This window comes from Motacilla alba, chromosome 1, assembly GCF_015832195.1.
Source record: "Motacilla alba alba isolate MOTALB_02 chromosome 1, Motacilla_alba_V1.0_pri, whole genome shotgun sequence".
Taxonomy (NCBI): domain Eukaryota; kingdom Metazoa; phylum Chordata; class Aves; order Passeriformes; family Motacillidae; genus Motacilla; species Motacilla alba.
Genome location: NC_052016.1, coordinates 38,065,779 through 38,091,976, shown reverse-complemented (window position 1 = coordinate 38,091,976; position 26,198 = coordinate 38,065,779). Strand labels below are relative to the sequence as shown.

Sequence of the window (26,198 nt, the reverse complement as noted above, 5' to 3'; positions counted from 1 at the left end):
AAGAGAAAACACGGCCATAAGACGAGGAATTGCTTCGCTCAGGATCTCAAAATGCACCATAAAAATTGGCTTGTGCTATAGTTCATGTTTTAACATAGGGGAAATTCAGTGCAGCATTTAAGAACTGGACACGGATCTGATTGTTTAGATTGGAGATCAAAACAGATCACTGTAAACACACTCCAGTGCTGTGTTCCTCCCATGACATTCAATCCTGCTAGGTGAGGCACCTGCTGTCTTAGATCCTCATGCAGACTGAGTTGCCACAATTTTACATGCATTGGATGTCTGCAAATTTAGTCTAGCTAAGGATCAAGGAGGCAAGTTCACTGCCTGAACACTCTTTTGCCTCTGACATGAGCTAAAGCAGCTGTTTCTCACTACACAGTTGCCAACTCTGAAAGCAGAGCATGAAGGCAACCTCTTTCAGAACAATTAAACACACATCAAGGCCTCTCTTGTGTGGTCCATCTAGGTTTTCCTTTAAATGATCATCCTCATTTCTCGTGGCTATAGCCATAATTTCACCCGAGTTCTTCCATTTATTTCCAGTTTTATTATCTCCTAACGTGTCTCTGTTTTTAAAGTGACATTTCCCCCCGTTCCAACTCTTCTTGTAAGGATTATAATTAACAAACTTTGCATACCTGAAATCAGAGTAAGTCTGGAACAGAGAACATTTTGGGGATAAGGAAACAGAGAAAGTAAAAAGTGGAAAGAGGTTGATTGGTTTCATTGGTAATAAGAGAGCCAATGCTTCCCCTTCTGTGGTTAAAATTACTTCTGTTGGGAAAGGAAGTAGTGGGACCCACACAGAAAAAGGCAGATTTGGGAGGAGGCCAAGAACGAACTCTTCTATCACATGTACAATGCAGAGACGCTTCTCAGATTCATTAGAACACCACATCATTCAGACACTATTTAAAACTACTGCAGAGCACTGGCTTTAGGACAGACAATCACATTTTCATGAGTCAAAACCTGCTTAGGAGATAGAAACATTGCTTCATGGGATCATCTGACCAGATGGGGAAAGAAACAGCCAGCTGCTGGGAAGGGTTTGCCCAGACTGGATATCCCCAGGCCTTAAAGAAACAAGTCAAATTCCTCCTGACCAGACATGAAAAGGTTTCTGCCTGCAGATTCATTTTTGAGTCATCACCATCTGGGAGCTCAGTCATATTTTGTTGTTCAGAAAATATCTTGGTGAAGGCTTCCTATCCAAAGGCCTCTTGCAACTCTGAATCACAAGTGACACAGTACTAAATACATGCATGGAAGTTTAGAATTATTCTTCCTGCATTCTTAACAAAATCTTGTATTAAATTCAGTTATTGATCTTTTCACGGGGCATTCTTCTTTTTTTTTTTTTTAAGTGTAGCTACCCCCAAAATTTTAAATGCCTACTGAAGAACCAAAGCATCCCTTTAACACCATCAGATTATTCAACAAACTCATTTGTCTACTATTCACACAAAGCCAAAAATCAAGTACCTGTATAAGTGCTCTTCATCCTGAAGGGCAGGACTGTGCTCACAGGCTTGATCCCTACTTTGTTTTTCCCAACTCTTACAAGTGTTCAAAACAAGACTGATAAAAAATATCAACCCACCTCTCCATGCTTATAAGTATGCATATTTAAAATATCTCTTCATACTTACAATACATAAGACTTCTCAGAGCACAAAATGCAGGCTCCCTGCCTAGAGACTGCACAGTTGATGTTTGCATTGTCAATTAACCCTCGTTGCTACTGAGTGGAGTATTGCACCACAACACTGAAAGACCAGCTCGAATGTAGTATTAGGGAAAAAAGAAAAAGAGAAAGAAAAACAACAATTTTCAGTGATCAGAAGTCATCTTTGCTACTGCCCAAAGGCTGTGCTTTGCTATTATATCTCAAACCGGTGCTTTCCACAGACCAATGAGCCTTGCACTGTGCTGTGATCACAGATGACTCAAAACAAGCACATTTTCTGAGGACTGCTTCGAAAACTTTTCCTGAAGCTCTGGTTCTCCTGCTGAAGTGTGCTACTTGGAGACAGATCAGGACTGACTCGTGTTGATTTGTGGAATCCTGTGACCCAGCACACGTACCCAGTGCTGGAGACTAAGAGTCAACAGATAAGATGATCTGGGGGAGGGATCAAATGGTTTCAGGAAGTGACAAAAGGAAAGAAGCTTCCCTGGATTAAAATAACAAATTTATAAACGTGTTGCAAGCTTAATTTACCTGCAGATCCATGGTTTTCCTCACTTGGTTTCAGACGTGCCTCATCACAATGGGCCTCAGACCTTCCTCATCCCTGGAGACTTGCCTAGTCATCTAGACCCTGGATGCTGTGCCAGGTGTGCCCTGCTTGCCTCACTCAGGTATTGTGGCTGGTCCCCAGATGTCCTGCTGGCTGTATTACTGCAGCTGGCTCCTGGCCACCAGCCTTTAGGGAGCAGCCACCTGCACTGTGCCTCACAATGACTATTGTACCACAAAGCAAATTGGGAACTGGGATTCATTTTATTTTGTTGGGTTTTTTTGGGGAAGGCAGATTCTTGTCAGTTTCTTTTAGTAAAGCAGCTCTTTACTATTGAATATTATGGAAATATGGACTATTATTCCACAGCTCACTTGAGCTTTGGGTAGAATTTGCTGCTGATGGCCATCATTACTTCTTCACTGTATTTGTCATCAGTGTGGTTCCAATTTTGCTGGTTTTCATGCTGTTTGTAAAAAGCCTCTTTTTTTCAGAAAAGACAAACTTCCTGTACTCCTTAACATCTTCCATGAGCTCCTCAGTATTGCTGACAACCATAACCATCTTTAAAAGTCATGTTGCAGTAGCTTTTCATAGGATTTTGATATCTTTGGTTCTTTTTCCTTCAGGGACAATTCAACAAGCTGAACTGGTTCCTCATAGCTCCAAAGTAGTGCAGGAGGGATACAGCGCCATTCACATTTTTGAAATGGTGCTGCACTCCCCTGTTTTAGCAGGTCTGAGAGAAGCAGGAAGAGTTTTACATGTTAGGTTCCACCAGAGGCCACACAGTGCTGCCTGGATCTGTGCACAGGATCTGCTGTGTCTGTGCAAATCTTTTTATCTTATGAGATTATAGGTTATCTTATAGGTTATATAGGTTATCTTATGAGAAGCAGCCACATAAATGAATCCAGAAGCAACTGATAAGTAATCTCAACACAATTGTTGCAGAGCCACTGACAGATTATAACTTTACTGTTGGATTCAGAGCAGTATGAGGCCAGATGTAATGATCGATTAATAAAAATCCTTCTGACAGAAAGACATGCTTGGAGAAGCAAATGCAGTATGGAAACACAGCACCCACTCCTCATGGAATGGTTTGGGTTGAAAGGGACCTTCAGTGTCATCTAGTCCAACTCCCCTGCACTGAGCGGGGACATCTTCATCAGATCAAGTTTCTCAGAGTCCCATCCAACCTGATCTTGAATATTGCCAGAAATGGGGCATCAACCAGCTCTGGCTCCAGGCAACATGTGCCAGTGTTTACACTTGGGCCAGCCTCTCCTGAATCAGTTCTACTTGACAACAGATACACACATGAGTCAAGCTGCTGTGAATTATAGAGTGGTGGCCTGCACAGCTGAATTTATCAGCTTGAATTTATCAGTTTAAGTGGTAGAAAACACCTGTAGTACTGCAGTCAAGTAGAGCTGAAAGAACGTGCCAATCCTACTGAGAAAAGTGCAATACTTGAACAAAGATTAATTGAAAATAATGCTGAGATTTGGCCTTTAGGAGCCTCCTCATGACTCATAACAAGCTTCAGTTCCACTGGCCTAGTGAATTGTCTTTAAACAGCAGATTTCTTAAATGACAGACAGCAAAATGCTGCTTACAACCAACTCTTCCCCCCACCACTGGCCTCACTTCCCCACTGATGGAAGCAATCCTATGTGTGCTAACACCGGGGTCTCATTACACAGTAGGCTACCTATGTGTCTGTTGCATGCCTTAATTCAAGTTTCAAAATCTCCTTTGTCCTGCCTAAACCAGCTACCTGTGTTTGCCTTCTTTCTGCTGCAATTAGCATAAATTCACTCCCACAGCAACAAGATCAACGTGACATGGTACACGTCATTTGGCAGCCAGTCTCCCTTCACTGGGTTTTACAGGGTCAAATTCAGCAGCAGAATATGCTACTTTTGCATACACAACCTTGACATTCACAGAAGATTCTTACTCTCTCCAGCAGTCTTCTTGGATATGGTGGAATTGATCTGCTAAATTGAGGATCTGCGTGGCCTCAGGATAGCCTTGCGTATTTCCCTTACAAATATCCATCACAGATACAGACAAAATGTCCTAGTTATTATACTTGCCATGAGATATCTGGACATCTGCCACCATCCTTTCTGGCCTTGGAAAAGTTGCTGGGATGGCCGCTGGCCTGGCAATTGCATCCATCATCTTGATGCAGATGGGAAGCAGACTCTCCGGGCTGCCCATGTGGCGTTCATCAGCAGCTGGTACTGTCAGGATGACGTTCTAGCGGCCAGCTCAGCCCAGGGGGCGGCTACTGACAGATGGTTCAGAATCAGGCAGAGATGTCAGCTCCCCCTAATCCAGCATTCAGGTGAAAAAGGCAGCCAACTTAAAAAGAAGTTTTAAATGTGAAGAAAGAGGACAATCACCACCCACATGGCCACAGAAACAATAAATTAATCTGGATGTAACTGTGTTTTAGTGAATCACAGGGAGATCCTGGGATGCTGGCAAGGGCTCCAGTCATCTTTGGTGACCCCACGTCTGCTGCTGCTGCAAGTTGATGATATTCAGTTTCTAATATCAAGCCACTTTAAAGGTGCCTCAGACATGCTTATACTGGGAACAAGGAAAGAGATTAATTCCTAATTGAAGGTCTTATCAATGTACTTTCTGGGCTAAGAAACGTGAAGCTTAATGCAAAGACTTTCCTAGAACATTACATATTTTGACATTTTCTACACACATGACCACAAAAAGAAAAAAAACCCAGAAAATCAGGAAAATATGTGTAAGGCATAAATGCAGAAATGCCTCTTTACTCCGCTGCTACAGTTAGGTTTTGGGACCACTTACCAAGCCTGAAGAATGGAGGCTGCACAGCCTCTTTAATTGTGACTGATATTTGATCTAATGCGCCCTCCTTTGGCACTATGATGTATATGAGGCCACATCACAGACTAGAGAATTCCACGGTGGTTTTTTCAACTTTGAACAACTTTACCACCAAGGCCACTTCTATTCAAGTCATTTCTATTTAGGCCTTTTTTTACTGGGCATGGAGACATGAAAATAGGATCACATACAAAACCTGCGAGTCTACAGTGATTTTTTTTATTATTATTTATTACTGATACATAAGGAATAGGCTGGGACTAGTGAGCTTTTAGGCTAAGCAATAAAATGCTTGCCAAAACCCATAATAGCTGAGCAATTATGAAGGAGCTGGGAGTAACATGAATTTTTGTTGCACCTTGAAAAGGCTGGTTCTCTGTCTTCATGAACTGTGGTCTTCCTTCTCTCTCTTCCCTCAGGCTGTCAAGTCAGTGCCTGTATTTTAACCTTTGATGAGCCCACAAGCTAAACCATTACTGACTACAATCAAGTCACCTCCCTGCTTCCACTCTCTCCTCTTCATTGGCATGTATCTTGATGTCAGGCTATGGTTGAAGAACAGCTAAAACTTATATAAGCTAAAACTTGCTCACATAAAGATGGACGCTGGGTCACACAGTCATAAAATGTAGGAAGAAATCTACAGCATTTCAGTATCCATTATGCATTATATAGCCTGTATATATGCATTAGAAGGCCACTTTCACAACAGGTGCTGTGAAATTCTGCATAATAAGAGGAATTAAAAATTAGGGATTTTAGGGTAACAAAAATAATTGTGAAAATCTCATGTTACTGAGATTATAACTTAAAAACCCAATGCTGTGGAGGCTACTATTTGCTTTAAAGATATCTATTCCCATGGTAAAGTCCTTGAAACTGGTCCAGGGACTGCTCCACCCAGAAAACTTCCATTTCACCAGAAAAAGGTTCTGTAGGAACTAAATCAACTCAGAATTACATTCTTCCTGAGGTGAAGCACCTGGAACAAAGCTCACTGATTATTTAACCCTTCAGATGATAGCTCAGGTGGTTGCTGATCTGCTGATCTCTGTTGAATTTCAGTTGGGACTGGCCTCCAGTGGCAGCAAGAAGCTGAAGAACCCAGCATAAATCAAAGCACATGGTGAGCTATCATGTAGATACACATAAAGATAGGCCATAACTAGTATAAGAACAAGATTTAGGTAGTTTTCCTTTATGGTCTATAGCATCTCATTGGATCCTGTTCCCAGCTGGGTAGAGAGGACAGTTCCACAGACAGCTCTTTCTTGATAGGCCATCCCCAGGCTGTAAAGAATGGAGCCAAATTCTTATTCACCTGCTGAGAAAACTTCTGTGCCCACAAGTTCATCTTAGAAGTGTTGTCTTTTGGGATCGTGGACATTTTCTGGTAGTCAGAGAAGAGGTGGGTGAAGGGGTCCCAACCAAACCCTTCCTGCAGCTGATGAAAAAGAATACAGTGTACAAACAGTTAAGTTACCATTTCAATGGCATTATTCCTGTGTTACACACAGTAGAAAATTCCATGGGTTTCTGCAGCATCTTTTAGAATGAATGTAAATTTAGATGAAAGCATCTAGCCTTTTCAGGCTTCAGAGCATAACTAACAGCACTTAAGTACAGAAAAATACCTCCCCATTACACTGATCTTCTAAAACAAACAGAGATCAAAGATACATTGGGAATAGCCAGAAGTGTCAGCAACTTATTATATAAGCTGCTGCTTTGGAGACAGTGAAATCAGTATCAGAGGGGACACTGACAGAATAGCTAGAAAGAAGGGGCACAGGAGAATAAGGAGTATTGAGAAAATGGGAAGGAGAGATTATGAATAGGGCATGCTTTGCCTAAGAATAAGAACAAAAGGAGTTCATACAGAAAAACTGCTGCTGCAGAATTAGAACTGTTCTTCCATGCCACATTTATTCCAGCGGTCCTGTTAGTAATCAGGCAGTAGATGAGACATCCCAGCCTACAAGCATGGGTGAGGCAGTGGCCAAACTGGTAAGGTATTGTGGGAAAATTTCTTCCCTTAAAACTGTTCCCTCTGTATAAATATTTTGTTATTGGTTGCACCAAAAATCCCCAGTGGATGACTCCTCAGCTTGACGATGCAGATGTTTCTCTGGGATGTGGAGAAGTCAGGATCAATACTCCCTCCAGTAAATATTCTTTTCCTCATATGAAGTGTGAGAGCTCTCAGACAAGGGAGCTGAGGAACACTCATCTCTCAACAGCTTAACCCATCATAATGGACATCTGCTTTGCAGTCCCCAGTTAAAATCAGGCTGAGTGCTCTCTCCATTAGGCTAATAGTTTCTAAGAGGATTAAGGGAAAGGGGGAATCTCTCTTGCATGCTTCCCAAGAGAATGCACTTTAATCTAGGATAGGGTTCATGTTTTAGAGTCTCAACCACAGTAAGAGATCCAGTTCTGTGTGCAGGAGGATAGGCTGAGCCCATCCTCTTGCCACTTGATGGACTACACTGGCTCCACTCAGTGCACTGGATGATATGAACACGCTCCTGTCTGTAAGTTTTTTAAAAGGCCATGAAACTCACCAGGAGACTGTTCAAAGCCTGGCTCTTCTACACACTTTACAGTGCCAAGGTTTTTTGACAACTAGCCCACCGTCCCAGAGGAAATCTGCTGTGGATTAATGAGCTGTGCCCAAGTTTGATCCTCCTTTCCCCATGTTGTATAACAAGCAGCAGTTCCTGTTTCTCTTCCAGGAAGAAGGATTACTACATTGCACTGAGCTATCTCCCTGAGTGGCTAAGCCCAAATCTGACAAAGGAAGGTTTTCAGGAGACCTCAACTTTAGGCACTCTGCCTCTTTACCTCTCATGTGTGTTCTGGCCCAAGATAAACTCTCTGACACTAATCAAACACTCACAAGGCTTCACAGCTACAGTCAGCAGGCTGCAGACATCCCTCTGAGCAAGGCTTCAGTGACCGCACTAGGAACACACACACATTTTCCCTGTTACCTGCAAGTATGTCTCCAGAGCAGTCCACATGTTCCAGTCCTTTAGCTGAGCACCTTTCTTCAGATAGTCTTTTATCCTTTCCTTGCGGCACTGGGGCCTGAGTGCCTGATGGGCCTGATGCCTAGGAATGCCCAGCACCTCCTCATGAACATAGACAGACCAGAGGTTGCATGTGGCCTCTGTGGTGTGAGGGGGGAACTCCCATGCCTGCTGCTGTTGGTTGTGTCCCAGCTCATGGATGGGACCCCAAAGACCAGTAGTTTGCATGTGCTTCACGTCTAACATCTCCTTCACTGAATCCAGGTGGCCCATGATAGGGTAGCCAGCATGCATCCAGCCTGCAGGAGAGACAGGTAGCAACACATGTCATTACGTGCTCACCTCAGTGCTTCTTAGATGTAAATGATTATGTAAATGATTATTGTATTTTTTTTATTTCTCTAGTGCCTTTCCTCTATCTCACAAGTAACACTTCTTTTATTACCATGAATGACTAACTTTTCCCAGTGTGACATAAGGAAATACACCATGTTTCACCCTACAGATAGGGACCCTTAAACAGTCAAACAAGTAAAGGCAGGACTTAACCATCAGTTAAGTGCAGTTTTGCCTGCTTTCTCTTTTTATATATAAATGTACACTCATGGTTGGACTGAGATTGAGATTTTAGGATGAGGAGAAAAGCCTGACCATTGCCCAGAACACAACTGAACTCCCACAGGCTGAGCACAGTCAACACCAATGCTACCATGCAATAATGTGATTGAGCACCATCGTGTGGCATTCACATTCTCTGAAAAAAATCCCTTCGCCCAGGATTTTCCTCCTGGGAAGCTGAGAAGCCTCAGAGAAAAGGAAAACAATTTTTATCTCATTTGCTTCTCCCGTGTTTTGCTCATGTGGAATGTGTTTGGAGATTGTTTACCCACAGGTGATTGTTTGATTGGATTCTGATGAGAGTTGTTTTGACTCTTTGGCCAATCAGGGCCAAGCTGTGTTGGAACACTGGAAAGAGTCACAAGTTTTCATTATTAGCTTTTTAGCATTCAGTAAGTATCCTTTCTGTATTCTTTAGTATAGTTTAGTATAGTATAGTATTCTTTAATATAATATAGTATTATAAAGTAATAAAGTAGCCTTCTGAGAACATGGAGTCAGATGCATCATTCCCACCTTTGTTGGGGCATTCCCAGCAAATACAATACCATGGCACTCCTTGAGTGCTCCTATGTAGAGAGTGGACTGCAGGCCTGCACTCCTGTGGATACTGCAGGCCTGCGCTGGTGTGGATGAGACACATTGAAAACAGTCTGTCATGCTTAAGGACTACAAAGCCTGTCATACTTAAGCCTGTTCTTAACCCTGCAGGACAGCTATTCCATAAGCAACTTCCCAGCAGGTAGCTAGGCAAGAAACATGCACTGCAAGGGATTGTACTTAGGCCTCTTTGGTGTCTTCCTCCCTAATTGGTCCTCCTGGAAGATTCCCAAAACTTCATGCAAGAGCAATGCCCCCAAATTCAAATGCCTGTTCTTCATGCAAGAGCAATGCCCCCAAATTCAAATGCCTGTTGTAGCAGGGTATAAGCAGCCCTTTACACAGAAGGAGCCTGGTGAATGAACAGGAATGGCAATCCCCTTCCCGCAGGAACTAGTGAACATAGAACGCGAATGGCCTGGAACTAGTTTCTGCAGGAACTAGTGAAGATCTTGAGCTTCCTCTTTTTTAATAAGAGGGATAGATGCAATTAGCAATCACTACCACTCAAAAAGTTCAGATCCAGAAATGTGAGTGAAACCATTTAGTCCACCCAAGCAAAAAAAAAAAAATTATGTTTGTAGACTATGATATTTTTAACAGGCATTTGCTCAGCATAGCAGAACCTAACACTCCCAAGATGTGCCACAAATTCTTTCCATCGTAGCTTAGCAAAAGTTTAGAGCATCAGGGTTCATGCCAAGCCCTTGTCTCATTGTGGGATGATGAATTTTTTTTTTTTAAAAAAAAAACAACTGAGCAAAATTTTTACTGCAAAGTTCCATGTTTACTATATAATTTGATTCTTGATCGAAGGCACTCAGTTCATAACTGGAAAAGCTGGAGTGGGGGAACATCAGCTGCAAAAATACACACTTCTGGGCTTTGACAGCAATACTGGATCTGCTTCCAGATGTGTGCCATCATCTCAGGCACACATCTTTTTGGGCTAAGCTTTGCCCACAATAATCTTTGCAAGTAGGCACACGGTGGTTTAAAAATTGTCACTGAACACATGAGAACAGTCCTGTGGCTGAGCCAGCGAGAAAATAGAAATCAGGTCACTGCTTCCCAGCTGTACTGGCTCTGCAGTGCATTCAGGAGGGAGAATGGATAACTGCATATGAGCTAAAGCCACTGCAGTCAGCAGCTCTGCATTGTAACACACCCCAACAGGAGAACAGCTGAGGAGACACCACCAGTTTTGAGAGCAGGGAGGCATCTGGAAAGGTCAGCATGTTTTTCAAGCCCTGCCTTACCACATTTCCACTCTGACAGAGTAGCTCACAATTATGCAGGGGTCACAGTCATTTAGCACCTCACATATGTTCCCAGTCTGGTTTTAGCAAAATAACCTTGAAGGAACAGACACTGCTGCTAGAGACCACTTGCCTCTTAGCCCCGGAGAAGGCCATATGGCATTGTACCTACCACATGAGATCTGGACATCTGTTACAATCCTCTCTGGCCTTGGGAATTTTGCTGGCACGGCTGCCAACTTGCTTATCGCCACCATGATCTTGTCCCACAGGGTCAGCAGCGGCCGTGGGCTCTCCATGTGGCGGATGCTGTCAGAAGGCACTGTCAGGATGAGATTCTCAACAGCCAGCTCTGCCCAGGGAGCAGGGTAGTGCCGGATACAGGCCTCCCACTGCCTTTCACAGGTCTCCCCTACAGCAACAACACAGAAAATCAGTTAAGCCCAATTCTGGTTTTTGAGCGTGCTCACAGAGGTCAAGCTCAGAGAAAGAGAGCAGGTCGTGAAAATGTCTTGGAAAACAGTATGTAGTAGTTGCATGACTGCAGGTGGTGGCTGTTAAATAGCCAGTCCTCAATCTGTTCTTTGGAAGCCTCCTCAGGCTCTTTAATAGGTAGGAAACAGAAAAGGACTGACATATAACAGAGTAGCATAGCAAGAACAGCTCACTGTTTTGTATCAGAGAGCAAGAAGCATCAAGTTTCTCCAGTGTCTCATTTCTTTTTGTCCAGCAGAGTTGCTGTTTCACATAACAATGCTGGTTCTGTTCAGTTTGACGAGGAGGGGGAGGGGAGGGGAGGGGAGGGGAGGGGAGGGGAGGGGAGGGGAGGGGAGAAGAGAGGAAGAGAAGAGAAGAGAAGAGAAGAAGAGAGAGAAGAGAAGAGAGAGATAGAGAAGAGAAGAGAAGAAAGAAGAGAAGAGAAGAGAAGAGAGAGAAGAGAAGAGAAGAGATCGAGAAGCTGGGAACATGGGGAATTCAGCAGAGATGTCTTGTAGGATCTAAGATGGCCATATGAGGGCACAGTAAAGCAGGCAGAGCACAAGAGCACAAAGCATGCTTGCCGTGGCAGAAATCAGCCTCCCTCTCCCCAGCACAACGGTTTCCATCAGAAATAACAACTCCAGCTCCAAGAAATGTTGTTGTGGACAAACCCTGCCCATTTTGTGAAAGCTCTTTCACCTGCTCCCAGCCATGTAACAGGCTCAGAGTGACTAAGTGACTTACCCAGAACCAGAGATGCATTAATTGTAGAATAGTTTGGATGGAAGGGATCTTAAAGGTCATTTGTTTCAACCCTCTTGCTATGAGCAGGGGGGACATCTTCAACTAGATCAGGTTGCTCAGAGTCTTGCCCAATTTGACATTGAATGTTTCCAGGAATGAAGCATCCATCATCAGTTCTTTGAGCAAGTCGTTTCAGTGTTCCACCATACTCATTGTAAAAAATTTCTTCCTTATACATAGTCTGAATTGATCCTCTTTTAGTTTAAAACCATTGCCCCTTGTCCTACTGCAACAGGTCCTGCTAAAGGGTCTGTCCCCATCTTTCTTGGACTTGCCCTTAGTGAAGCTGTGCTGGCTGTTCCAAATCAGCTCCCTGTCCTCCACGTGCCTTAGCATAGCATCTAGGAGGGTTCCATGATCTTTCCAGGCACAGAGCTGAGGCTGACAGTTTGGTGATTCTTGAGGACCTCCCTTCTTAAAAATTAGTAGAAAAATAGGAATCCCAGAGGAAAAAATAGTAAGGAAAAAAAATCTGGGTATTCCTAAATCCAAGTATTTCTAAGACCTTCCTAAGCACAGGACCATTTTTCCTTTCAGTCACTAGGACAATGACATCTGTCAGCAGCCCTCAGGCAAAAAGCACCAAGGTAAACAAACCTACCAAGCTTGAAGAAAGGAGCTCTGACTGCCCCTTCCACCGTGAAGGGCACGTTGCCCAGGACACTCTTTGCTGGTACTACGATGTAAATGAGGCCGCCCCAGAGGCAGGAAATGGATTGCTTCTGGCAGGCAACGTCACAGGTGCGGATCACCACTGGTGCCCGTTTCAGCTCCTTGGCCTTAGAGAGGTCATCCGTGTGACACCCAACCTGCACCTGGCAAGAAGTGTAGGAACAGCTGGTCAAAAGTGTGCCAGTGGGAGCTGGCAGACTGACCTCAGCACCCACTGAGCTCTCCACTGCAGCACTGCCCCTGCAGAGCACGCACACAGAAGCCTCCTTCTGACTCCAGCCTAGTCCCTATCTCAGTCTTACAGCTCTTCTCCCAGTATTCCTGGCTCAAGTGCATCCTTCACCAGTAGGTCAGAGTCAAGCAGTGACTTCTTCCACTGCACTGCACTTGCATTGATCATTCCTCCACCTTTCCCCAGCATCAGAGTCACTTCCTATAACATCATTTGGAGAGATGTGGTCAGGACTGGCTTCTTTTACTGTGCCTCCTCCTTAGAGCTCTTATAATAAAACAGATAGCACGTGGCTGCAGGATCAGACAGAAGCACCTGAGTTAACTTTGCATTTCAGCTGCAGGGAGGTCACTGCAAAACATATCCAAGCAGGTAAGCATTTGTTGTATTTTGCAGAGAACAGGATCCCAAGTAACAGTGCCTGTCTCATCTGGATACATCTACATGAGCAGCAGCGACAGCACTGTCAAAGGAATTTATGAGAGATCTGGAGAGATGGAATCAAGTTTGGTTCACAGAAGGGCCCAAGTACTTATCCTGGACCTGAAAATCACCTTGATCAGGTTTTTTTGCACTATAACAGAACAAAAACCAACAGCCCTCAAGCAGCAGCCACACTCAGTTATCCCACCAGCACACAGAATGGGAGAGATGGAAAAGAAAAGCATGAGGACACAAGGTAAAGAAATGATGACAAAGCATTTAAAGTGCCACAGGGTGGCAGCAGTAGGAAAGGGTGGGAAAGGTAGAAAAAGGCATAAAGGAGAAAACCTGTCCCAGTGCTATTTTTGAGCGCTCACCCGACAAATACACCGGTGTAAACCAATGCCAAGCAGAGAGAGTTTACCTTCAGACCAGCACCGACCACCAGGCAAGGGCACGTTATCACTGCTGTGTGCCCTTCGGGGAGGTAGAGTCCTGTGCTCCTCCAGGCTGTCTTTCCTAAAATGTAACAGAACACAGTCCTGAACAGTCAAGCACTTCTTTGTCCAGATCATTACAGATCCTGGAGATTTCGAGTTGCAACAGGAGAATACTCTTATATCCTTTCCTTTTCCCTTGCTCTACACTCACAGAACCATCTCGCATTTACTCAACTTGTCAGAAATACAGTTTCAAAGAAATGAACAAAATCATCACACCATTAGCAAGGAAGCTCATCCAGATTTACGCTTCTGGAAATGCCAAGCTTAAATGTGCTTAGTAGTATCTTCTAAAAATGAGAAGGAAAAAAAAAGAATAGAAAATAAGCCAAAAACCCAACACTTCCTACACTCAGACCTTCTAATCCTAAAGACCTCATAAGAGGTGCCAGCAATGGTGGGATTACACAATTACACAGATACAAGGCCTAAGATTAGACAAATAATTTATGGTGTGTTTACCCAATACTTTGGCTTCAATGGCAGTGGCAGCCCAAGAAGTTCCCACCATATTTCCAGCCTCTCTCACCCCCAAAGTCAGATCTTCCCTCCATTGTGCTGATACACCAAGCTGTGGGACTGTGCTATAACTCAGGCTGAAATTACCGAGATAACAAATAAACTTTTTGTTTCTAACTCCCACCTCTTCGTAGGATGGCTCCACAGATGGCTGTATCAGCACAACTGTGGGAACAGCAACTTGCAGTGTGTAGTCCAGGTCTTCTCAGAGAAGCTTTCTTGCCAAAACCATTGTGCCATGCAAGTGCCCTGCAGTACCACTGGTTGGGGGTTCTTCTCCTGCCAGTGCCTGTGCACCAACAGAGAGGAAGCAGGACTTCCATGGGGTGTTTCAGGTGCTAAAATCACAGCTGGCCACAAAAGGAGCCTGTCTGCCACTGCACTGAGCTCAGTCTTCTCTCAAGCCCAAGGTGAAATTGCACATCTGTGCCCATGTTCAGGCATAGGCAGACACAGGCTCACTGAGGGTGGGCACCCCAGTGATCCCAGCAACAGGATGCCTTGAGAGGAAGAGAGATAACTCCTCACCTGGGTTTGTGCCATCGATTTCCACTGTGACAGGGAAGGCACAGACGCCAGCAGCAGATTTCTGCACCAGGGCTGTGCTGTCTGTCATGGTGAGGGACAGCTCGTTCGCCATGCAGAGAAGCACGGCCTCTTTGGAGTTGCTCTTGACCGGGCAGTGCCTGCCGACCTGCGGGATCCCAGTCCTCTTGAGCACTTTGGTCAGGATGCGGTGGAGCGAGGCATATGCCGGGCAGTCGTGGGCTGGGATGTGCAGGAAGGCAGTGCAGTCCTGTGCCAGGGGGTGCAGCCAGCCCTTCAGGGGCTCCGTGAGCTCCTGATGCCCCTGCAGCTGCATGCTGAAGAGCAGGAGCGCCCTGCGGAAGTGGTAGTGCTCCCCTGGCCCCAGGGGTGGGTACTTGGCTGCCTGGCCACTCTGCCCCAGGATGCTCAGCCCAAAGCGGTTCAGGATCCTGTTGCCAGGATATTTTGCCACAGCGGCTTTGCCAGAGTTCTGGGAAGCCCAGTACCAGGCCTGGCCCCCCACCAGCAGGCCACCTCCCTCTGCCACGAAAGCGTGGATGCTCTCGGCTTCCCTGTCACCGTAAGAAGTGCAGCAGTACACGCTGATGTCACCTGCCAGCTGTGACACCTGCGACTTCACCTCTGCCTGAGACAGCAGGCTACACAGCTTCTTCAGGCTGGGATCCACCCCCACCAGCCCCTTCCTGCCAGCATCCAGCCAGGAGATAGCATTGAGCAGGAATGTGGCCAGCTTTGGGGAGGACAGTTGGCTCTCATGGGTCGCCACCACGATGCGGCCGCGGCCGTAGCGTGCAGCAGCCAAGAGGCAGCGCTGGGAGCTGTCCAGGCACAGCGGGAAGGAGAGGGCTCCGTGCACCAGCAAGGTGGAGGGGACGCCCCCCGTCACCAAATCCAGCTCTGGCACGCCACGCAGGAGAAACTCGGCGTCAAGGCTCAGGTTGGCGTGGTGCCTGCAGAACCAAGAGAGGTCCAAGTTAGCCCCCAGCCCAGAATCCTTGGCACAAAATGATTGGTGCCATAGTTGAAACTTAAGGAGTTCTATTCTTGATTTCACAGAATATTCTGAGTTGGAAGGATCACTGAGTCCAACTCTTGAGTGGTCCATTTAGAGATCAAAGCCACCTCCCTGACACTATTAGTAGCACCATGCTCTAACCAACTGAGCTATCCTCAGTGGCCATCCTTGCCTCTTCTTTTTCTTTCATCCCAGGACATCATGCTGTCAGTTCTTCCATTAAAAAAAATAAAAATCCATCAATGCCTCATTTTTCTCCTTTTAAAGCCTCAGTTGTTACAGCCAAGCAAATCTGTAGGAATCTCAGCCCTCATTTAAAAATTGGAATAAATAGGTCAAAAGGAAGCTTCTAGACCTCTGTCTTTGAAGAGCCACTTGAAAATCTAAATACATTGCAGAAATTAAAAAATCAGACCCTTCATAGTTTTTTAAGCTGCTGATTTAAACTGCACATAATGTGGGAATTGGCATATCTCCTTTAAGAGAAAATTTCTCAATTTGCCCCACCCTATCCTTTATGAACTAGGCGAGCCCAATAGATTTCTGTGCCTTTTCCCAAGCTCTGCCACTGTTGAGAACTGAAGAAAGGAGTGCTAGGACAGATGGGCTACACAGACAGGCAGACACACAGCTAGACAAATCATGAATGACTGGAAGTTGAATTAGAGCCTTAACACACACACCTCACATTACCTCACATTGTCAGTCTCCACAATAAAAAGAGATTAGGCTGTGCAAGGCTCTCTTATCTCTGCTATTTTCATATAACTGCTATGTGTCACTGTGGAGAAAGACATGCTGAATTACTCTTGTTTGCTTTGTGTACACTTTCCCCTGGTTCTGCCAAACAGTTTCCCCCCAACACCTGTGAAGGATCTGCTGTTACGTGGCCATTGCTGCCAACTCAGTGAGAATAAATGATGCTGCCTTTCCTCATGCCCGTAGGACAGGAATTAAATCTGCAGCTCTTCTTTGGTGATTACTTTACTGAGACCCCTTGTCACACAGAGCATGTGTCCAGGCATATGGCACAGCTCCTGTCTCGGACTGAAGCCTGAGTCTCTGCACACAAATCTGGCAAGAAGACCCAGATGTACAGAGCTGTTGTGTTACACAGAAACTGGAGATCTAAATTTTTCTGTGTCTCTGGATTCAAACAAAACCCCCCAAAAACAACCTAAACAAGGTGTAATTCACTCTTAGTTACCATTTGAAATCTTGTTAATTGTGATGTGTTTTTTCTCTTCTGAATTCCCCACCCTTTTCCCTCTTCCTTGCCTTGTGCATGAAGCAGTGGGAGCAGGCTTGTGCAGTGCAGGTGGTAACAAGAAGCAACCAGCAAATTTTAATTAAGCAACCTGATTTGTTAGCTGTGCCCTAAAGCCTTTCACTGAATTAAACAGCAGAGCTCTCTACTACCTTTACCAGAAAACAACAGAAAGTATCAAATTCCATTAATTGTTTGAAAATATTAGAAATTTAGCATTCTACATCCACAAGGAAAAGGCTGTGAAGGAAAGACTTGCAGGGAATTTTACTGTAATTGCTGTGGCTGTCACTGCAGTGAAATGAGGCTGCCACACAGAGGAAGTGCAGCAGCACTAATGCTCTTTGGAGAACCTGCTGTGCCTTATGTAACTCAGCATAAAGTGGCAGGAGAAAGAGTCTGGCATAGCCACTGGCAAGGGAAGGAAGAGAGCAGGGCAACATCCCCGTCTCCAATGTCTGGTCAGGCAATATGAGCCCTGAGTTTTACAGCTGATAATCCAGAACCCAAAGAGCCAGGCTGGAATCCCAAACAAACTGGGAGCACTGAGATTTCTTGCCCACAGCCTGTTTCAGAAGCTGAGAAGGGAGGCGGCACCCAGCCTCAGCTCTGGCCAGCTCCAGGAGCTTACCTGCAGAAGCAAATTCCTGCAAGGAACAGGCTAAACAGGTTTAGCAGATGTCAGCCAGAGCCTGGCCCAGACAGCTGTCCTGCTGCTTCACCTCCAGCCTGGTTTACAGCTGTGGGAAAGTCGCCCTGAATGTAGGGATGTGTGAGGAGAGGGAGGGGAGCTCCTCCTCCTGTCCCTGTTTTGCTGCATTTCACTCAGGTACACTTGATCAGGCAGGCTGCTCTAAAAGATGGCTCCTCTCATTTCCTTCTCTGAGCATGGATTCCCTGGGCCTGGTCCTGCTGCCCTGGAAGCAGTTGAAGACAGCATTCTTTCCAATTGCAAAGAATGGGAAAGTCCCCTTTAAATTGGAATGCAACAATTCCATGCTGGTTATTAAAGAACCAGCATTCACCATCACCCTCACCTCTCACCTCCCAAATCCTCTACAAACAACTCACCCATATAACCTAATTGGTGGGTTAAAGAGAGGGCGAATTCAGGTACTCACGGGACAACTAATGGGATCTTGGGAATCTTCTTGGCAACTTTGAAGACGCCTTTTTCCACAGCGTTTCCTGTGAAGTACACGCCAGCCACGCTGGTCACCTGGTTCCCAGGGAATTCGAACAGCACCTTCTCCTTGCCGTGCTGACTCGCCCAGTACCAGGCCTGGCCTCCAACAAGCAGCCCTCCACCCCCTTTGACAAAGTTCACGATGCCTCTGGCCTGGGAGCTGTCATAGGCATTCATACAGAACACCCCCATGGATGGGCTGGGCTTTGCCTCCACCTGCACTCGGGTGCCAGCCTCGAGCAGCACCTGGGACAGGGAATCCAACTGAGGCTGGACCCCAACCAGGGCTTCTGGGCAAGGTTTGAGCCACCCCACGGCATTTCTGAGGAACTGGGAGAACTTGGGGCTCTTCAGGATTCCTTCATGGGAAACGACCACCATCCGGCCCTTCCCGTACTGTGAAACCGCAATCAGGACCTGCTTCTTAGCACTCAGGAGCACAGGGTAGGCGTCCTCTCCAACAACGAGCAGCTCACAGGGAACAAAACCTCCAGTGAAGTCCCACGACCCAACACCATCCACTAACCGCTCGTAGGTGGCACAGGGTTTCATCTCCAGGACGCTCCTGTCTGGTGGGGAGAAGAACAACCTCCATCAGCAATAAGGAACAGCTATAACAACCCTATGGAGCAATTTTTTTTGCTGGCTAGTAGGAACTCCAAACAAAGGAGAGTCAGATTTGTGGATACAACTGGTTTTTTTGTGGATACAACTGTTTTGGGGATTTAGATTGTTTGTCATTTTGTTTGCTTGCTTGTTTTAGCTTTGTTATCACACTATTTACACATTTAAACAGAAGTGACAAGTATACCATGATTACGGAGACAAAATGACTGTTTCAACAAATTCTGCTATGCACCATGAAGGAAAACAGGGAAATAAAGGTATTCACTGTCCCATTAACAATTTATTTGAAGAGGGAGAGTGCCAGAGGCTACAGGAAGTCTAGTAGGAACTTGTATGTTAGAGGTGGTTTACACAGGAACAGCCAGAAAATGAAAAAACTGTATCAACACAATGCACAATATAATTCAAACATGCAGTTCACATTTTAGCTCCTAATTGGATAGGTACAGAGCTACATGCTGTTGCTGCAACATGTTGTACTTTTCTAGCTCCATTTAGGCACTATAAGCCTCCATTTAGGCACTTAGTATAAGGAGGTGCTGTGAGGGAGAGAAAAGTCAGCAAAAATGATGGAGATGACCAGCTTCCCTGCAATAACTGTGAGTTTAAAGCACATAGTACCCACGAGAGCATGTCTGGGCACAGGAGATTAATGACCTAGTTCCCTGATCCAAACTGTTTTAAATCTCAATAAAATAATTTCTCTTTCCCATAGCTTTGTTTCATCTGCTTTCCCACCTGTGAAGTAAGGAGAGTGTACTGACCTCGATTGCCAAGCCCTTTGAGGTCTGTGAGTGACACTGCTCTGTTAAGGCTCCCTCGGTTTGAAAGTTTGGCTCAGCTTTTTCCTGAAGTTGTCTTCTGCTGATCTGGGGCAGCTGTGGCTGTGCAAAGAGGAAGGCTTTGAGGTATGAGACTCCGACCCAGTCCCACCCAGTTTGTGTCATTCAGGACTCAGAAGAGTGACTCTGAGCACAACACCTACGGCAAGGGATGGAGCTGCTCTGAAGGGGCGTGGACCTTTCCCTGGCAGCATACCGTGCCAACACCAGGCTTCACACACACTTCATATTTGGCTACCCTGCAAGCAAACCCTTGTCATCCAAACACAGGAAAATGGCAAGTCCTGGAGAAGCTGCATCCTTGATCTGGATTTGTCACAAGCTCCAGGGTGCTTAGAAACAGCAACCTGATCTAGAATGACAGTATCCCTTATCCTCTCTGGTTGTGCCTGGAAGCGCTGTTTTTCACCAAAACTATCATGGGACTCCATTACTGACTTGCATATGATTAATGAGTCAAAGCTGCTGATTAACATGGGATAAAAGCTACAATGCCCAGTAATCAAGTGCTTGATTGCTGCCTTAGTCTGAATCCCAGCTTTTTGTTTATGGGTTTGAAGAAGCCCTACATGTAAAGGCAAATACAAGGTCTAAGTGCTTTCAGGTTGTTTTGCTACGAATCATGCAGCAAAGTAGTAACACAGCCTTGGAAAATACTGAAGGCTTTTTGGTGATTTCTGTGGGTTTGATACTAATGTACCTATACTGACACACTGACCACGGTGCAAAGGTGAATAGTTTCAGCAACATATATTAAGCTATAGAATCACAACTACGAAATGGTTTGAGTTGGAAAGGAACTTAAAAGAACATCTAGTTTCAAACCTTTTGCCATGGGCAGGGACACCTTCCACTAGACCAGATGCTCAAAGCCCCATTCAACCTGGCCTTGAACTCTTCCAGGGATGGGGCATCCACAGCTTGTCTGGGCAACTTGTGCCAGTGTCTTACCATCCTCAGGAGAGAATTTCTTCCTAACATCTGGTCTAAACCTGCCCTCTTTCAAGGCATTTCCTCTTGTCTGGTCACTACATGCCCTCGCAAAAAGTCCCTCTCCAGCTCTGTTGTAGCCTCCTTTAGGTACTGGAAGGCGCTTTAAGGCACTCTTGAAGCCTTCTCCAGTCTGAACAACCCCAACTCTCTCAGCCTGTCTCCATAAGAGAGGTGCTCCAGCCCTCTGATTCATCTTGGTGGCCTCCTCTGGACTTGTTCCAAGAGGTCTGTGTTTTCCTTCTACTAGGAACCCCAGAGCTGGATGCATCACCCCAGGTAGTGTCTCACAAGAGCAGAGGGGCAGAATCCCCTCTCTTGCCCTGCTGTTCATGCTGCTCTGATGCAGCCCAGGGCACGGTTGGTTTTCTAGGCTGTGAATGTACATTGCCAGGTCATATCGGACTCCTGGTCAAACTAACACCTTCAAGTCCTCCTTGGCAGGGCTGCTCTCAGTTAATTCTCCACCCAGGCTGTATTTGTGTTTGGGATTGTCCCTCAGTTATTCTACATGGGGACAAACCACAGGACTAGGTTTGATGTAAGATCAGCAAACTCCTTAGCCCCCACCTTTCCTATCACAGGATCTGAAAGCTAACATCCTATGCTCTTAACCGAGGAACACTCCTGCTCCCTGGCATTTATTCAGAACAAGGAGTGGCTGTTTTGGAAAGGATGTTAACTCTCTTGACTGAAAGCAATTGTGACCATATAACAGAATTCCCAATTCATATGTAATCACAATTTTCCCATTTAAATTGTATGAAACATTACAGAGTGGAGAGAAGAAATGCATATATTACACCCCGAGCAGACACAACTACAGATGATCTCCTCTATCTAGAGAGAGAGGGGAGAAAACTCAGTAGGAATGGAGTACATACATGTCTAACAAAAATTGAAGGAAGCTGCAGAAGACTGAGCTGGCTGTCTCTCACACCAATTAGGAGGAAACAACCACTAGACCTGGGCCCATACAGAAGGAAGATCTTGGCTCCTAGCTGCCTCCCCTCTTAACATGGAAGTAAAAATTCTCCACGACACTGTCTAAAGACAAAGATTCTGAATTCCTTGTCTCTACTCTGACACCTTCCACCTCTCACCTCCAGAGATTTCCTACTCCCTGCAGAATTGAGAATACTGTGAGAGTAGGTATTGGAGCAAACATTTATAAACCCTGCCAGATGACTACATCTATCCCAGTCTTTCTTCTGTCTCTGGAAAAGGGACAAAAATGCGATGGGAAGGTAATTGAGTTTCATTAAATGCAGACTTAAGATTCCATCATCTGCTGTCCAAAAGCCATCACACACAGCAAAAGAGAAATGATTCAAAGGAAGGAATACCCTTCGGTCCACTCAGGAAGAGTATCTGTGAGACAGAGGACCTGGGCAAGTTCTGAGGGTGAATATGGGAATAGATTTTGTGTGTTAAGTGGTCAGTCACTTTTGGGTGAGTCTTCAAGATCCCCACAAAATATGGGAGGACTTCCATGACTAAAAATTATGGGACTGTGCAGTATCTGTGAAGTATAGGACAAAAGAGGCAAGACAGGCACTGAGATGTCTCACCTGTTAACAACACAGGCAGCCTAAGTGAGTGAGACACACTACTTCTAGGGATTTGGCTGTTCTTCCTCATTAGGGTGGTCTCATGTGTTTTCCAGTCTTTCCTCTCTTTCAGATTTGCAATCTAGCTGTCTGCACAGTAACTAAGAATCAAGAATGCTGCAAAGTCTGTAAGCAGTAAGGAATTGGTGGACTCTTGCTTCTTCCCATGTTTATCAACAAATTGAGCAAGGTGAGGAATGATGATGCTCAGCACTTGCTGAAGACACAAAAAATACTTATTTTCATTGCCAGCTCATCAGCAACAAAGTTTTAAACTGAAAGAGGGTAGATTGGGTTTTAAAGATTTGGCCATAAGGAAGAAATTTTTATGGTAACAGTAATGAGACATTGTAACAGTTCAAACATCCAATCTGACCTTCTGACACAGCCGGAGAAAAGGGATGGGGGAGTGGGAGAAGAAAGCTTGCATGGGAAACACGAAATTAGGAAAAAGATACATGAAGAAAACCTTTTCAGAGTTACATAATAAAAGTAGAAAAAACAAAGTTAAATACATCTAAGGGAAAGAGAGCCAAAGAAAAAGTAGATTAGGTTGCAAATTAACGAGAACTCTAAAATTAGATCAAGATAGCAATTACCAAAGGAAGCTACTGCAGGTATTTATTTATTTCTAACAATGACAGTCCTAAGAGTTATTAGGAAACATACTGAAAATTGATAAAGTCTAAAAAAATATATATTTTTAGTAAAAGTGCAGCAGAATAAATTAGGCAATTAACATGTGTAATTACTATTATTGGCATTATTTTCATGTGGCACTTCAGAGCAATAGATTATAAAACATTACAATTTCCAAGCCTAGTAAAATGTTGCAGTGGTTTGAGGAAAAAGCAACATGAATTGCCCATCCTTTCTGGTGGTGTTACCATGCACACATTAGGGTACACTCACTGGCTAAGGAGATGCAAAGAAATAGAAAATCTGAATATCTAAACATACATTTGTCCAGTAATCTTAATTGCTTTCAAGACAAGGAAAGAACAAAATGAAAGCAACTGATGAAACATTATCAGGTATGTTTAAATTAATTTTGCATTTGGAAATGTAAATAGCATCTTAATTATAATTCATTCTACTAAATTTCTGTGAGTTGAAAGTTAACTAATGAGGCAGAATTGGTAAAGACAGGGATACACTGAATCAGAAGAGATGCCTATACAAACAAGTGCTGTTCAGTCTTTTTTGAAATCTTTACCTGGCATCTAAAAAGGACAGCACATACCACACAGATGAAATCACCAAATAATAGAAATTGATGTACAGAAGCACAGAAGAAATCGTAACCTTACTAGAGAATAATTTTTAAAAAACGAGACCTTGCCTAATTGTAAGTCCTATGGTCTGTAATTTTAGAAAAGCATTGACATCTGTTGGTGAACAGGGAGCTGAGCTGCGCAGAAATCCCCGGGAAATGCAGACACAGAGCCCTTTTCCAGTCTGGCGCTGGAAGGGTTGAGTCTCATTTGCATGCCTGCTGCGTAACAGCTCAGATCACTCCCCTGTAAATGTTGCTCTGTTTTAAAGCAGGGGATGAGTGAACACCACCGCTTTCGTTTGAAAAGGAGCAGAAAAGAGAGAGGTCTGATGGTCTTTGTGTGTGGGCCATGTCCATCTACTGCAGACGGCAGTGACGCAGTCATGAATATGGAAAAACAACAACTTTATCCCTCCCAAACCTAAAGGATGGCACAGAACTCGATGTGCTATACCCTGTTGGGGAGCAAGGGAAAGCAGGGATACTGGGACAGCTCAGTGAAGCTGAGACTGAAAAACAGGCAGGGCATAATTCAGGTGATGGGCAGCTTAATAATCTATCACTGATACGTCACACAAAATACAAGCGTAGGGTCAGACTGATGAAGTCTTGTGCTATACTGCAGACTTCAATGGCAGCACTGCTTATTGCAACAAAAAAATGTGCAATTCCATAAACTGAGCATTGCTTCCTCCTTATCACCATTATTCTTTATAATGCAGCAAGCAGAAATAATTAAAGCTGTCCCTGATATATTAAGTCACACTTTTTTCCAGCTCAGTGTAAGTGTGACACACCAACAGATGAGCATCTGGGGTTTCCTTGGGATTTCAACAGTAACCAAATAATCCCTCAGAAGAAATGTATGCCAAGTAAAAAGAAAAAAGGAACAAGTTTACTTAATCCTTTGTAACAATCAATCAATGTTTTAAAGCCTTACTTCAAATAACATGGGTGCACAAATTATCACTGTTGCTCATGGTGTATGAGCTATATTATTTGTACTAGTTTCACCAGGAAGGTCTTCACCACACTCAAGCCATGCTGGGCTGGATTTTGTGTTCCCTGGCAGCTGGCATCAGGGTGTTCCTGCTGATGTCTGGCTGTCTGTCCACCTGCCAGCTGGTGGCCCGTGCCAGTCAACACAGAGTGTGTAGCTTCTGCCTTTATTCCTTTCTTACATCCCGTGCTCAGCCCTTTCAAGCCAATCAAGCATGACTCCAGTGCTCTTGATGAGTGGTTTCAGTTCCTGTTTCAATCACAAAGTAATAGGCAGGGTCGTTCCTTTTTTGGTTACTCTGCCGTTATCTGGAAATGTCATCTTTGAGCTTGTACAGACATGCATTCCTCACCTCCTTTCCCAGTTCCAGGAGTCTGCCGTGCCAGCATGATCAACACAGCTGGGCAAGTGAGCGTCTAAGCCACAGCATGTCACGGTGGGGCTTTGGTCAACCCACACAGCGCAGTGACTCCAGCCATGGCACTCCTGGGAATCCAACCCTTTGACAGATCCTCCCTTCCTGATGGGCTTTAGGAGTCCCTTGAGTCCTTGGGGTCCCACCTTGAGTCCCACCCTTGCCTGTGCAGGACCTGTTGATAAAGCTATGTTTGAGCTGTGTTGCCCTATGCCATTTTCTATGTTTTATGTCCAACCCTTGTTATCTTTAGCAAGTCTTTACATAAACCTATTCCTAAATCTAGCATGTTGCTGACCAGCTTTAGGTTGGCTTCATGTCCTGGGAGGCTGTTCCAGACTCTTGCTGGAATTTGTTGTTTTTTCAGGACGTTTTACTGCTCAGAATGTTCTCTGCTGCCTTAGGCAATCATCTCACTTTTCTTCCGCTCTGCCTGAAAGCTTTGGCCAAAATTTTCATTTTCTATTCACCTAAGTGTACCCATCAAGTTCTGAAATCTTTCCTTTGTGTCTGCAACGTATCTTCTGAGAACAGGCCTGACATGAGGTGCCTTTACAATGCTGTGGTACTATAAGCAAACCTTAGAAGAGGCTTAAAAAAGAGACTCTTCTGATCTGCCTTCCCTCCATCCACACCCTACTGGAAGCATTATGGCATTGACATCACCCCAGACACTCACTGCTGTTTTGCTGCTGTCTCTGTCCCCTTTTCCATACAGCCCTTCAGGGAGGCCCTCAAACAGTATCTAAACAGTCTTCGGAAAGTTACTAAGGAACATAAGTTGCAGTACTTGGTTTAAATTACTTTTGTAAGGGCTTGCACTGCTATGTTGAAAAGTAGGGGATGGCTGGAAATATGAGCTGTATAACATCTGTAAATGATCTCCACTAAAAGATCTCCATTCCTTTCTACTACTTATCACTTTCCCAAACTTGGTTCCAGCATGTTTGGCAGTTGTAGATAATTTGGCACCAATTACACAAGCTGCAATTTTCAAATGCTGGATTATGAAGTAGAAAACATGCAGCTGAAAAAGTACCAGTACCAAACGGAAACTTCATTGCCAAACGTAAGACAGAACGACCTGCAAAGATTTATTTTAAACCAACACATAGTTAGTTTACTACTAGAAGTAGATGAAAAAAAA

The 26,198-nt window shown here is 44.7% G+C and overlaps 1 protein-coding gene across 11 annotated transcripts in view; it reads right to left on the bottom strand.

The window, feature by feature from the left end:
* Positions 1-26,198, bottom strand: part of TCAF2 (TRPM8 channel associated factor 2) — a 28,302-nt gene that overhangs the window by 115 nt on the left and 1,989 nt on the right. For 2 of the 11 annotated variants that reach the window (XM_038152673.1, XM_038152664.1), the window contains exons 2-9: positions 24,989-25,226; positions 18,227-18,860; positions 14,803-15,773; positions 13,680-13,774; positions 12,530-12,743; positions 10,817-11,056; positions 8,129-8,466; positions 5,361-6,579 (exon numbers count right to left, since the gene is read on the bottom strand). In XM_038152673.1, coding sequence (XP_038008601.1) covers positions 6,334-6,579; positions 8,129-8,466; positions 10,817-11,056; positions 12,530-12,743; positions 13,680-13,774; positions 14,803-15,773; positions 18,227-18,860; positions 24,989-25,025 — 2,775 coding nt within the window. In that variant the 5' untranslated portion in view covers positions 25,026-25,226 and the 3' untranslated portion in view covers positions 5,361-6,333. Of the gene's footprint in view, positions 1-2; positions 4,629-4,653; positions 4,860-5,360; positions 6,580-8,128; positions 8,467-10,816; positions 11,057-12,529; positions 12,744-13,679; positions 13,775-14,802; positions 15,774-18,226; positions 18,861-19,682; positions 19,803-24,988; positions 25,227-26,198 lie in introns of those variants that run through there. The other 9 variants (XM_038152711.1, XM_038152690.1, XM_038152722.1 and 6 more) reach the window with 7 other exon arrangements.